General features: G+C 36.3%; 1 protein-coding gene across 1 annotated transcript; it reads right to left on the reverse strand.

Moving 5' to 3' along the window:
* Positions 1–1,878: 1,878 nt before the first annotated feature.
* Positions 1,879–9,003, reverse strand: LOC120353679. Its single transcript, XM_039438391.1, has 2 exons — positions 8,308–9,003; positions 1,879–4,485 (listed from the first exon to the last, which is right to left on the reverse strand). The coding sequence occupies exons 1-2, from the start codon at positions 9,001–9,003 to the stop codon at positions 1,879–1,881; spliced, it is 3,303 nt and encodes a 1,100-aa protein (XP_039294325.1).
* Between the last annotated feature and the right edge of the window lie 6,339 nt (positions 9,004–15,342).

Here is a 15,342-nt window from a genome sequence, read left to right on the forward strand (position 1 = left end):
ATATTATCAATGGATAGATAATTAACTATAAGTCATAGATAACTTCCTAGGGCTTTCAAAAGTCATGACTCCCAAGTACCCAATGAAAGTCCTAATACATAGAGAAAATCATTTTATTAAAAAAAAACGTAGGAATTATTCATTCCGATAGTTTTAGAGGAGTGAGTGGATCATTCATAATGAACCACCTCATAATTATCTTTCCAATTTAAGCTGAAGTCCACATGAAGAAACCGATAATACAGGATTAAATTTCATGAAACAGATAAAAATCACCTGGGGGTGTTGAGTTGCTGAGGAGGATTCCTGATCAAAACGAATACCGACCATTCATCACTTTTATCTAATCTGAGAGATAAGATCACGCTGAGTGTTAATCATTCATGCTTGTGGCAACCCAGCATGAGGATTATCACTATGAGATATGCTCAGGAATGGTTGGTGTTGAGGGAAGGAGACATGCTGAACAAGATGGCATTGGCATCGATTCTGATTACGTTAGTTGAGACTAACATACAGGCTGCAGGCAACTGAGAAGCACTAAGTACGTTAACAAGTGCAAACGGGCGTTTGATATTGATGAGTGCAACAGCGATAAGCATCTGACAGAGTGAGTGAGTAAGGGTTGTCGACGTCGCTCTAAAAGGACGCCGTTCCAAAGCCAACAGGATGTAATGAAAGACGCAGATGGAACAAATTTATATCGTGGTTGCTTTGGTCGGATACTATCTTGAGCCGCTTATGTAATACTGTAAAATGATCTCAGATAAGCTGTGTCGTAAATCTATGTTCTCGACGGGCCCAGCAATTAAGTGAGATTTATGATAGCTAAGGAGACACCTCACTGGTCCTGACTGGGGGTCACCACTTTCTTAAACATGTACTTGCCACTTTTGCCTTCACCATCTTCAATTCTTCCCCACTTCTCTCCCTTCTGCGTCCATCTCCTTCATCATCCATCTGCTCCAATCTATATTTTACAACTAACTTGTGCATCTCATATTAATTCCTTTCTCTTTTGTTCTGTAATATTCTTAGATGCGATATTCCTTGGTAGAGTTTATTCATTTTTCTATCAATTATTCCATCACTACCTGATTATTGATAAATGGTGCAATGATTGATGATTACTGCAAATGCAAATCATCTTCGACATGTCTTGTTACATGCTTTCCAGAGAGGTATAGAGAAGGATTAATATGGGATAGTAAGATATTCGATAAAACAAGCACAATAGAAATAATTGAATTGAATTGAATTGAATTGAATTGAATTTATTGCCAAAAATCACATACAAATATTTGTACAATACAATCACTAAAGTATGCAATATACTATCACCTAAAAATATACATTTATTGTAACTTGCACAACAATAATTATCAATGTAATCAATGTAATACATCAGCACTTTGCACAGTGCTTGTTCAGCACTGCCAACATAAGAGTCCTTGTGTGTTGGCAGTGAGTTGCGGTTAAATTATTCTGCTTCAATTCAGGTCAAGTAAGAAGCGATATAAAAATTAAAATAAAAAGAGCTGAAGAAAGTATTACAGCAATATACAAAAGTCTCAAAGGCTCAGAAAAAGAAATTAAAAACTTAAGAATAGTACATACTATATGACAAAGTAGAATCCAATTAACCACTGTGACGTCTTGAGGCCATCATGAAGTGAATATTTCACACAGGGAATACATAAAAATATACGATAAAAAAAAAGATGATGAGGGAACATTTACAATACCGTGTTCGAGAACGTGAAAATGAAAAAACCATTGCTCAATGTTTTTAGTAACATATTATTTAGCGTATGGCTTTCAAGACGTATCAATCAGTATCCATTCCATTTTCAGGATCATCATTGGAATAATCCCTTGTCATATATCCAGTCCGTTTAAGTAAGCTATTGACTCTGGAGTTGCCATCAAGAAATCTTCTTCTGTTCCTCCTCTGAAGGCTGTGATTGCACACTCTTTCACTATATGGTCAATTGTTTGTTTTTCCCCACATTCACAGGAGGGCGATGGTATTTTGCCCCATTTATACAACAAGTCACCACATCGACCGTGCTTGGTTCTAATTCTGTTTAGAGTCGACCAAGCTTTCCTTGGTAAGCCAAAACCTGGTGGCTTTTGGGAGAACCATGGGATTTGATCTCGCTGCTTCATAGTCCATTCCTGCTGCCATGCACTAAGCAAATTGAAGTTCTGTTCTGTAGCAGTATCGATTGCAGTTTTTGTTGGTGGCTTTCTTGATCGCAAGCGGGTTTTATTTGCATTTTCAATATCCTCATGTATTCTCAGGTCTGGGTTATTTGAAATTTTTTCAAATTCTCTGATGAGAGCATTTTTACGACGCAGGTTTGGTGGTGGTATGTGGCTTAGAACTGGAAGCCATTCAGTAGGTGATTTGATGACTCCACTAATCATTCTCATTGTATTGTTGAGTTGGGCATCTATTCTGTGTGTGTGAGGACTGTTTAGCCACACAGGTGCACAATATTCAGCAGCAGAAAATACAAGACTCAGAGCTGTTGAGCGCAGGGTTGAAGCTGAAGCCCCCCAGCTAGTTCCACAAAGCTTTTGAACAACATTATTCCTGGTCCTCAACTTTTCCGCTGTTTTTGTTAAGTGGGCTTTGAAGGAGAGAGTTCTATCGAGTGTTACGCCGAGGTATTTAGGAGTGCTGTTATGGAGGAGCAATGTGTTCTCAAATTGAATTTTGAGTTCTTTCTTGGCAAGTTTGTTGTTTAGGTGGAAGCATGAAACCTCTGTCTTGCTGGCGTTTGGCTTCAAGCGCCATTGTCGAAAATATCTTCCAAGTTTTTCCAGATCTTGAGTTAAGACTTCCTCTGCTTCTTCAAATGATTTAGACCCAGTTGCTAGTACCCAATCATCAGCATAGCCAAACTTTTTAGACTGAGTCTCTGGCAAGTCAGCAATGTAAAGACTGAAGAGCAAAGGTGCAAGGACTGAGCCTTGTGGCAGGCCATTTTTCAGTTTTCTTTGTGTACTCTTGTTGGCACCCATGATGACTTGGAATGTACGATCACTCAGCATGTTGTTTAGAAGACGAGCTGTCAGTTTACATGGGATTACCTGAAGAAACTTATATATCATACCCTCCCTCCAAACTGTGTCATAGGCTGCAGACAAGTCGATGAAAGCAGCGGAGGTTTTAAGCCTCTCCTGGAATCCTCTTTCAATGAATGTGGTAAGTGACAGAACTTGATCACAGGTGCTTCGCTTTGGTCTAAAACCAGCCTGTTCAATTGGTATTACATCAAAGATCTTCTGACAAATTCTGTTGTAGATTAGCCTTTCCAGTAATTTGAAGAGTACTGATAGTAATGCTATAGGCCTATAGCTTGCTGGCAAGTCTGCAGGTTTTCCAGGCTTCAAAATTGCTATTATTTTTGATTGCTTCAATTCCTTTGGTATGTTACCTGTCTGCATAATATCAGTGAAAAATCTTGCCAGCCATACTTTAGCATATTTTCCACAGTTGATAAGGAATTCTGGATTTATGTTATCAAATCCTGGTGCTTTACCAGGCTTTGTGTCCCTGAGTGCAAATCCAATTTCTTCAGGTGAAAAAGGCTGACCATATTCTGTTGCCATTGCTTCATTTTTCAGCTTTTTCAGTTCATGCTTAATCTTAATTGAATGTTCCTTATCTTTTGGTACTCTGGATGTGGCTGTTATATGAGATGCTACATCATTTGGACTGACACCTGTCTTTGGTCTCTGGGCAGGTGCTGCACTGCCCAATTTCCTCAGCAAAGTCCAGGCTTGGCGGCTTGAGGTCTGGAAGTTGAGACTTTCTACTGTTTCCATCCATTTTTGTTTTCTTGCAGAGTCAAGGCTTTGGAGAAGTTGGTCTGCCACCTCCTGATCACCAGTCTCATTAAAGCAATGGTAGAGTTCCTCACTATCTTGAGACCAGCCTGGAACATATTCCCTGCGATACCCCCTGGGAATGCATTTCTTAGCAGTGCTAATCACTGCTCCAATAAACCTGCTACAGTTTTTGCTGGTAGGTGGGATCCATCCCAGGCATTTGTCCAACTCATTTGAGAAGAGTTCCCAATTAGCTTTTCTGAAGTTCCACCGAGGACGAGGTATGGAGGTTACTAATGGGATTTGGATGCCCAACCTTATTATAACTGGCCTGTGTTGACTGTGGGGGAAGTCACAAAGAACTCTGCGGCTGACTGGTAGAGGTTTGCCTCTCTCATCAGTTGATGCAAAACATAAATCTGGGTTGTATCCCTGTCTCCAAGCAGCCGAGCTGAATGTGAATCTGTCCTTGGCGTCATAAACAAGGTTTAAGTTTTCATCCTCGGCCCATCTCACTACAGCTTCCCCATTTGCATCACAGTGTCTGTATTTCCACTGTTCATGATGGCTGTTGAAGTCACCCAAGTATACAGCAGGGTTAGGTTGTGTTTGGATTACTGTGCTTGGCCATGCCACAGCCGGCGGCTTGTAAAAAATGTAAATGAGGTATTTCAACTTTGAGCACAAATAATCTATGTGTTTGTTCCATTTTAAATGTTGATCCAATAATATACCAAGATATTTAATCGTGTGAACCCTTTCTAATGTTTTTTGTGCTTCTGTATTATCTGTAGAGTTTTCATTGTTATTATTGTTGTCCCTATTTTAAGATTTAAATCTGTTGCTGGTTGTCCAGTTATATTGGGTGAAAAGGTGATATACTTAGTTTTGTCAGCGTTTAAAGTCAGGATATGTTCTTGAAGCCATTTTCTAATAATTATTAGGTTTCTATTGGCTATATTGAAAGTTTCTACCCAGCTTTTGCCGCTGAAGATCAATACAGTGTCATCTGCAAAAGACAGAGTGGTGCAATCTTGGAGGTTTAGTTTGAGTAGGTCATTCACATATAACAAAAAAAGAACTGGTGAAAGCACAGAACCTTGAGGCAAGCCGAAACCTGACGTATATTTAATATCAGTTTGACCCTGAAGATGTAGGTATTGTTTCCTTTCAGTCAAATATGAAGAAAATAAATCATTTGCTGCACCTCTAATTCCAGCCCTATCTAATTTGTTTAATAATATATTGTGAGGTATCGTATCAAAAGCTTTTGATAGATCCATGAACACTGCAAGAGTTTTTCTATTGCTATTAAAATTGTCAAAAATTATTTTGTTCAAGTGGATGACTGCATCTTTAGTAGACTTATTTTTTTGAAAACCAAATTGCTTTTCATTTATTATATTTTCTTTCTCTAAAAAACTCATAATTCTGTTTTTTATTATTTTTTCTAATATTTTGGAAAGGTTACTTATCAAGCTTATCGGTCTATAATTTTCTGTTTTTTTAAATCTCCGGTTTTAGGTATTGGGATGATTCTGGCTTCTCTGAACTTTTTTGGAAATATCCTTCATTTAAACATTTGTTGAATATATGTTCTAAGGGTCCAGTTATGTGGTGAGAAATTTTTTTTATGAAAGGTCCTGTGAAGTTATCTGGTCCTGGTGTAGATTTGTTTTTCAACTGATTTATAATTGACATTATTTCGTTTGAGTTTGTGGGGTTGAGAAAGATACTGTGCTGACATGAATTTGATAGCGATCGAGGAACTGGGATATCACTTACATTTCCTGATATTTTTCTGGCAAATGATACACCCACGTTAGCAAAGTAATCGTTGAGTATATCTGCATCTTATTTCTTTTGTGTTTTTCTTTATTTCCAGCAGCTCGTTAATGTATTCCCAAGTTTTCTTGGCGTTATTCCTATGTTCATCGAACTTCTCATTAAAATAATCTATTTTTGCCCTTTTTATTAAATTATTTAAAGTATTCCGGTAGTTTTTGTAGCGGGTTTGCAATTCAATATTGTTTGGCTGTCGTGAGAGCTTCCTGTGTAATTTGTCTCTTTCTCGGATTGCATTGACTAGACTGGGTGTTATCCATTTTTTTACTGGTTTGTTTTTTTTTTTTACTTAATCTGATTGTTTTTGTTCTTTTATTTGTGAGTTGTGTCAATTTTTCTATGAAATTGCTAACCATTGCATCGATATTGTCGGTGTTGTAAATATCAGCCCAGTTTTCAACCTGTAAGTCAGCTATTAATCCGTCAAAGTCAGTTACAGTTTTGGTCCATAATTCCCCTGCTACCGCGTTATTTTTCAAGGCTTCACTCAAGTGCAGTGAAACACTGTAATGGTCTGTTATGTTAGTTTTAATAATCACGCCACGCTGCAGGTCTCTAATGTTTCCCCCCTCCTTGAAAAATATGTGGTCTATGCAGGTACCATTTCCATTCACTATCCTTGTCGGCTTGTTAATGTAGGATTTAAATCCGTTGATATGCAGAGTACTCAAGTACTCATTTGTTAAACTATTGTTTTCTAAAATATTAAGATTTATATCGCCCATTAAAATTACATTGGTAGTGTCCTTCATTCTGTTCAAACAAGCGTCTAGACTTGAAATGAAATTATTAATGTTGGTAGCTGGAGAGCGATAAATTAAAATTATTGTGTATTTGATGTTATCAATTGAACAAACTATACAGATTGAATTCGATTCTTCGATATCCAAATCAATTATTTCAAAATGAAAATTTTTATCAACAAATAAACATATCCCATCACACTTTGAATGTTTACTTTTATTCTGTACAACATTATATCCTTCAAGACCGTAAGTGAAATGAGCATCATCCGTAATCCACGTTTCTGATAAGGCAATAATATGAAATTTGAAGTTTATATTTCCTAAATAATGAACCAGTTCTTCAAAGTTTTTATTCAGGCTTCTTATATTAGTATGAAAAAATTCAATAAGTTTTTATTGCTTATGTTATGTGGTTCGAAGAGAATAAATCATCTATTTCACTTGTATCATGATAGCCTATGAGATCATCATCACATTCAAGAACTGACATATATTTTTCTATAAGAGTATAATACTATTCTGTAAAATTTATAATAATATTAATTGTAATGAAAAAGAAAAAAAAACAAAGAAAGTAAGTTAATAAGGAAGAAGATAAAAAAATATGTTAAACCGAGCGGGTAAAGTTATTTACCAATCTTGCGACTTCGCGCCGCGCCTCTTTTAAACAAGAAAATGGTCTTTCCAACCCATAGAAGGATCCAGAAAACTCAAATTAAAAAAATTGTGAGAATTATTTAAACAAAAGAAGCAGTTTTTGCTAAACCAAATAACAAGAAATGGGTTCAGAGTTGCATAAATAAGCAAGTTGAGTAGAAATGGAGTTTGGAATAAAACAAGCTGACACCGTGATCGTAATAGCAAAAACCATTGAATAAACTGTTTCAATCGCCCCCCACAATTATTCTATAATGCATGCACTCACAGCACTGAATCACTCTGAAGATAATTCCAGGGTTTGGCACGCAGCTAGAAAAATACCACAGACAATATCAGATTTCGGCCTCCACCGCTATCTGAATTGTCACAACCAATAATTGCACCTAACACCGATATCTGATTGCGATAACTGAATTTGTACAAACGCAATCTTATCATAATAATTACAGGAGGCAGTATAACAGATTGGATACTAGTGTAGGCTACAGCTTAGTCATTCTTAACTTCACTGAGAGCGAAAGAAAGAGATAACAATAAATGATAATGAAACGAAAAAGAAGAATTTATTGATAAGTTGTTATTGTAATTGCAGGGCAAAAGGTATCTCTGAACTGCACTGTGAAAACGTTTTAGCTATAAGCCGTCGGATATTGCAGAAGTCACAATAATAATAATAGTAATGCCAGCTTATCAGAGTAATTCATTCACATACATTTGCCTGGCAATCATTAGATTAAAGAGTTTTCAATTTTAATATCAATATGTTTCTTTACACAGAGTTTCATGCACGAGTACATGATTTATATAATGTAAATTTCATGTGCATATCTATATAGATTCATATGTAAGCATAATATAGCCTTATTAATACTTAAGTATATACATCAATCACCAAGATAAGCCATTTAACAACCAAAGTGAATCTGCTGTGCTTATTTCATTCCATTTAAAAAATTTTTTACTATTTCACATGGAGCAAATTTATTTCTTCCAACAACGGATAAATAACACTTTAAAACATACGGAATCGTAGTCTATCATCAATTTAAACCATAGCAGCAATAAAAGCTTCCAGATCCTTATCACTGTTAATCATTGACACTTTTCCCTTATCCACTGGTCTTACTTTTATGTTTCCTGCTCTATCCACCCACACATATTTAAAATCCTTCTCTTTTTGGAGCTTCTTTAGTTGCGATAGAATCTTTCTACGTACCAGAGTAAGTGACAAATTGATGAACACTGGGCGATCCTCCGCTTGAAATCCGACGTCGCGAGTGGAAAGTCTCCTCACGTGTTTCTTCTTATCTAGTACCTTGTGCGCGTCATCTCGTCGTACGAATTTGACGATGATCCCGGGGGAGTGTTGGTTTGCCCCCTTGGGCAGGCGGTGGCAGCTGTCTATCGCCTCCGGACCCAGGTCAACTCCGACTGCTTTACACGTGGCTAGCACAACGTCTCTAGTATTTTCCCCATGCACAGTAGGAACCCCGTGTATCTCGAGCATGTTTCTACGGCCATACTGTTCGAGTGAATCCACCCTATCGTTAAGCACCTCTACACTTGTTTTTAGTTTAGTGTTTTCAGTTTTTAAGTGCAATATTATATCCTGCTGGGCCTTTATTATACCCTCCAGCCTAATTAATGTGTCAGAATTTGCACTGATCTTATTCAAACAAGTTTCAAGCGAAAGTTCTAATCTTGCCTGACCCTCACCAAATTTTTTTTCAAGGTCGGACATAGTTGTCCTGAAGCAATCCGCTGATACGTCGGACAGAGTACTAGCGTTACCTGGCGATGATTTCACCGGCGTTGCAACTGTGTTATCATTTCGTTGACTGCGTAACTTAGCCTCACATTTATTGCACGACCAAGAATTCGACATCAGGATCTCTAATTCTGCATCAGTCATTTTTTTGCCACCAATACACTGTCCATGGAACATGGACTTACAAATAGAACAGACTAATTTGTCCCTCGCCTGTCGATTAATTGAGAATTTGCAGGTTTCACAGACACTCATTTTTCACTTTAATACGAGCTCGAAAGTGATGGAAAAATTAAAATTAATCCTGAACTGAACGTTTAGGAAACGGAAAGTAGTCAATATTAAACAAGAGGCACGGCGCAAGAACGAACAAACTATTTCATAGGAGATAAGAGAGCACCTGAACTTGGCGTCTGCTCACGGCAAAATCTAATCGACAACTCACGTAAGTTGAGTACGATAGTAAGATATTCGATAAAACAACACAATAGAAATAATCATTCAGGAACTCAAATTGAAATGTATTGCTTACATCTGAGTTTCATGAAAAAGATGTCATTCTTTGTTCTCTGATAACAATTATTGAACTATATTAAAACTGAATGAAGACATATTATATTTATTCATCCTTTCAATTAAATAAAAAGCTTTATTATTTTAAAGGTTGACACTTCTCTATTAAATAAAACAAAACCTCCTGATTATTCAATTTTATCTTTATCCTTTTTTACTCTAATGAGCTCTTCCCAATCAATTTTTTGCTTCAAACCATTTCCAATCTTTTCATTGCTTTCCACATGTTTCCCATGATAGTGAAAAATTTTCCATCGCATTACAGTCTTACTAAATCTCACTTTAGAGGTCATAATATATTATCATATTATTTTCAATTTTAGGAATGGGAAATAAAGAATAATGAATTCTAATAGTTCATAACTAAAACTTGTATCATCATCAGTAGAGTATCCACTTTGAATGTCTTTGAAAGTGTCTCAAGCATCTCGTAGTTTTTGTTATAGCACGTGTTATAGTGGCAGATCATTATTTTGAAGGTTGGCACTTATCTTTGTTTCAGAAGGTAACTAATGAGTGTCGAACATGCTACGATAGTCTAAGTGATAGATAGACTATGAGAGCAATAGATGGCTTGATGATTTGTTGAAAATACCCCGAGATAGAAATCAGGATGAGATGGAAGTGGGATCACTTGGAAAGGCGAAAATGCGAGGCAAGAAAATGGCCGGATTTGATACGGGGATCAGTTTAGAGTGCAGAGAATCGGTCCCGGAGCTCATTGCAAGCGCTACGTTATCCCTACAGCTCCTGAGGGACTCGTTACGGTGGGAGCGGGCGTCCAATGAAAAGATAACACCCTATCGATATCACCCAAGAAAGTGACACCCCTCGCCGCTCGCAGCAAACTATCCTTATCACTCGGAGAAAGCAACCAAGACTCCGTTGCAGCGTCATTAAGGTGATAAGACTCAACTGCTTCCTTCTCGCTCGTCTCAACATTGCTACTGCAATCCCTTGTCCTACCTCTTGCGAGAATGTGTGAAATCCAACAAGGCGAACACCCATTTCTTGTACATGTTCAGAAGGATTAACGGGAAAGAAATAAGTTGACGCTTGTATTGAAATTCTTTCCTTCAGAATTGAAGGATTATTACAGTTGTAGTGATTTATAAATTTTACATTTATCTGTTGATGCGTTTCAAAATTGAAGAATTTTCACAGTTGTTGTTCACAGTATCTGTTAATATTTTAGATTCATATCTGGATTAAAATCTTCTCATAAAAAAGTTCAGTATCAGTCGACTGAATTGTTTCGTGTCATTCAAACGGAGATATTTAGTGAGGCATTCTCATCATCGTTCAAAAACTACTCATTCCTCCAATTTGGACATGTTAACGTGGTTTTCAAGTCCATACTTTACAAGGAAACACTGGAACGATGGAGTTGAGACGTATAGTTCGTAAAAAAATCATTGGAAGCAACACGAGGTATTATCAATAGGAGTAGAATAAATTTAACGCACAATTCTAATGATGGTCAATTTTAGACCCTATAGAAGACTTGTAAAAGGTATGATTAGAACAGGAACTATCCAGGTGAATATGCACAAGCTGGAGATGAATTAATGCATAGTTATTCATTATTATAATGTAATGTGATCATGCTTGTATATCAAGACAATTATTCCAACTCAACTCCAGCCATCATCAACTTCAACTCATTCCACTTTGAAGTGATTAATATGATCCATTTCTATTTATATATTCTATCCTTGTATATTGCATTGAACTCGAGCAATTGGCATTATATTTATGTACTCACTACTCTCCAAGAAACTGTGTTCTCACTGATAAAATCATCGTTTGTGAGGAATCAATCGTTGAACATGATAAACATGTATGTATTCTGTTACTTGTTTACCCACGTTGAAGTTTTTTCCTGAATCATAAAACAAATGACAATAAATAATGAGGATAAATACTGTCATTGAGCCGTGGTGACCGGCTCTATTTCACAGTAATTCTAGATGAAAAACTTGTGTGATTGAGACAGAAATTCTTGTCTTGAACAGATATATATTCTAGTCATAATCTTCTTTAAACGTTGTAATAAACAAGAATGACAGATATAAGAATGATTTAGCAATATCGTAAATTGAATCCAACAATCACTGGCAGCAGACAAAGAGGCTGTAAGTATTCTTCTCAATAAACAGTTTCGCCTTATAAGGGTTGAAATGTCCGGACATTAAAAGCCTCGGCGGTCTCTATCTGTGATCTCTCCAGAACCGTTCAACAGTTTTTCTAACAACTTTTTGCCATAAGATAACCAATTTATTTATTGCGAGAGCTCGAAACAATTGTTGGTAGTGACATTAAAAATCGTTGTGATGTTTGCGTTAGATAAATTTTGTTTTACACAAGAAAAGACTTGACTACCCATAGATTGGATTTGTGTTATCCATCCAACATATCTGAATGCTCAGCTTACACCAGTGGAATATATATTCTATTCTTAGGCAACACGTTAAAAACACCTCACATGGAAAAATAATTATTGGTCTTCTCCAACCGCATGTTAAATAGATTGGATGACAAGTTTAGGCTGGCACAATCATCTGAACGTACTGTTAGTTCTCATTATTTCTGTTCTCTTTGAAGCCGCAGTTTTTCAGGATAGCCAACTCAGCACCGTAGATGAAATGCTCAATTTAGTATTATCCAGGAAGAGAAGCATATCTAGATTCTATGGATATTTTAGTACTTTCTCTCAAAATAAATCTCTTAAATTATTATTGCCTTCAGGATTTAGAGAATTTTCAACCCGGTAATGAGACTTTTAAGATAGCCAACTACTCTACTACCAGACATACCTAATACAATTTGTTTCCCATGCAAGTTCTTTCAATGTCACTTTTGTATAGGAAAATTGTTTCCTCTCTCTGGTGGAAACCAGAACAAACTTCTCAGTTCTGCTACGTAAATAAGGCCTTGATATGAGAAAGGGAAACATGAGAAGTACTTTGAAAACAAAAGGCGAGTTTGCAGGAAGCTGGAGCTGGAAAATGTGCTATATATTCAAAAATAATATATACGTTGGTATGGAGAGTAAGTTGAAAATGTTGGTGGATGGGGATGTTGATGATGACTGGTGGCTGGATACTGGTTGACTGGCCCTCGGCGCTCGGATAGGGTAAGTGCATTTTACACGTCGTGACAAAAGTTGCAACACCGAGATCGTAACTCACTTCAACTGCTATTTCCCTTCCTCCTCCTTCTCCAACACGTTTATATCCACCATCTAACATAGTACCGACCATTTCTTCTTCTCTGTGCATGCTATATCACCTTCTCCTCCGTTGCTCTCCTTTTCTTGGTCCTATCTTTGTGGCTGTGTCGAGATCTACATCCCTCCCCTCCCTCCACCCACCATTCCGCAACAATGTCTCCTCCGGAAAGTCCCGAAAGGGAACCATTATTCTTCCTGGAGAAAAACATAAACACGTCCTTTCTGTGGGACAAAAGAAATTCGAGTCCCTCATCCCACCAAGCCCCACAGCCCTGCAGAGGCATTTTATTGCCCTTTGTTTTATTCTGTCATCCATTTCCAGAACAAAACGCTTCCGCCACCAGACACTGTGTGAAAAGTGATGTCCTCCTCAGGAGTGCAGTTGCTGTTACTATTGTTGATGGCTTTTCTCTCTCGTCGTCAGATAGAGACACTGATCAGTCTGTCGGACAGACGAGCTTGATAAATGCTCACTTTGCGGTACTCATCATCGCCTTTATTATTTCAAATCTTCATTATAATTGTGCAAATATACAAATTATAATGAATATTACATAATATTATTCGCATTCAATGTAAATTAATAATCCTTATGTGACACTCTACTCCGATTCTAACTGATATTGTATAGTAACTATATTACTATGATACTAGGGTATGGTAAGGAACCATGTTACCATGGTATGGTATAGTGGAAGAAAAATCCACGCGGAACCAGTAGAACCATCATTTCATAAGTATATAATCTCGAGTTCATCAAGCACGCATGTAGGTAAGTTGTAGTTGTCGTAGAAGGTTTCTTATTGTTTTACCCTGCGTTTCTTCCTTACTACTACTATTACAATATTAATATCTTCAATGTAATAAATGAGAATTACTATTGTTTTTTTGCCTCGAATCTATGAGTATAATTTACAAATTAATGTTCCAATTTATTCTAATGATATTGGATGTTTACATTATCAATGGACTTCCATCATGAAGGTGATGAGATTAATGTATGCGTAGCATACAAGAGCATATATATCTCGAAAACTGTTGGAGATATCACGAATCACCACGGAACAAATATTGAAGATAATTTATCATGCTTCATTTCTGAATTGTTAGTCATGTCGATTGAACGCATTTTTCTCAAGATATGAGCGTGTAAGCAAAACATTGAAAAATGCAACTTTTAAATCACCCTCATCCCTTTAGCACAAGGGGTAGGGCTGAGGACTTTCGATATGGTCCCAACAAAGCTGTGAAGTCAAACATTGTGTTCAAAACATTCTCTCCAAATTCCTTTGTCAATAATTGGTCTATTTTTGCATATCTGAAGATCTCACACTCCAACACTGAAGCTGCTGCAACAGTCGTGGGGATGTGCGTAAACTTTGTCACGTGGTAATTTGAAACCACCAAATATTTTTAAATGAGCCAATGAAAGGTAATAGAACTATAAAATTGGAAAGAAGGTTAGACCTATCCAAAGAGTAAATCAACTCAAATCAAGTATTATTAGCGATTAGGAGTAATAGCATTATCAACAACGATAAGAAAACATGTATTATTGTGATTTAATAATTATGAGAACCCATTGGTAAGATCAAAAAATTATAAAGCGGCATAATTATTATTGGCGGATTATAAAAAAAAAAATAAAATGCATGAACATTGAGGTTAGAGTTACTTGTTTACGTTTTGAAAAGAATTAGTCGATCTTGGATAAATCGATAATTATCAGAACCAATACTGAACGAATCAGCTGATTATTCGATCAACCCATATGACCGGTTGAATCATATAAAATTCACTCATAAAGGATATATTATGTATACTAAAGGAAGTCGATGTGTAGAAATACAAACAACTATTATTTCTGTATCAATATTTATTATAATCCAAAAAAGCATGATAAATCAAGAGTATAAAAAACTCATATAAAAACAAAATGTATTATCTATTAAAATCGTATGTTACGATTTATTTATGAATTCAATTTAAGATAAATACTCCATATATTTGTATAAAAACTTCTTTTATTTAATTTTTTCTATTATAAAGCCGAGGAAGCCCTGATTCCCAAGGCAACCAATTGTATTGAGTCTATTAAATTGAAGGCCAATCAGAGGGTAGCTTACAGAATTATTCTAAGAAGAGGCAAATTTTTCTGAAAACCTCTTTCTTCTGGCTTAAGATCCCAACCCGAGAGGATGCACATGGAGTTTAGGGCTTTTTTCTTCTTCCTTTTAAAAAATTTTTAATGAATTATTAAGCCAAACCCTTTTTTAAATGTAATGTATGTTTGTTGAATGTTAATTATTTGTGAACTCAGTGCTGTCAAGGAGTTCGTAATTGTAAAGATTCCCATAAAAATAGCTTTAATTCGAAAGAAACTTATAAAAATCTGGATCACGCGTTAGCCCAGCAGTGACGAAAAGGAGCCTACCCAATTAATTATTGGAAATAATTAATTCAATCCACGAGAACATCTAGAACTTCAGTCAGTGAGTGATAAGTCAAACCAAATGAGCTCATTTTTTCTACGTTCAGTGGGGTAATAATTAATAAAAAAGCGCTATTCCTATTAATTGAATTAAAATTAAGAGTCACCACGTGTTGAACAATATCACATAGTTCATAAGAACATTTTATAAATTTATTTAATATATGTAGGAAGCTTACTTCCATGC

The sequence above is a fragment of the Nilaparvata lugens genome, chromosome 1 (genome assembly GCF_014356525.2).
Source record: "Nilaparvata lugens isolate BPH chromosome 1, ASM1435652v1, whole genome shotgun sequence".
Lineage (NCBI taxonomy): Eukaryota > Metazoa > Arthropoda > Insecta > Hemiptera > Delphacidae > Nilaparvata > Nilaparvata lugens.

What these genes read in the sequence shown, in the direction of transcription:
- LOC120353679 (XM_039438391.1), bottom strand. Translation starts at nt 9,003, where the DNA reads ATGACTGATGCAGAATTAGAGATCCTGATGTCGAATTCTTGGTCGTGC. An exon ending in TCAATTTGTCACTTACTCTG is followed by an intron (nt 4,486 to 8,307) that starts GTACGTAGAAAG and finishes ATTTTTTACAAG; the next exon opens with CCGCCGGCTGTGGCATGGCC.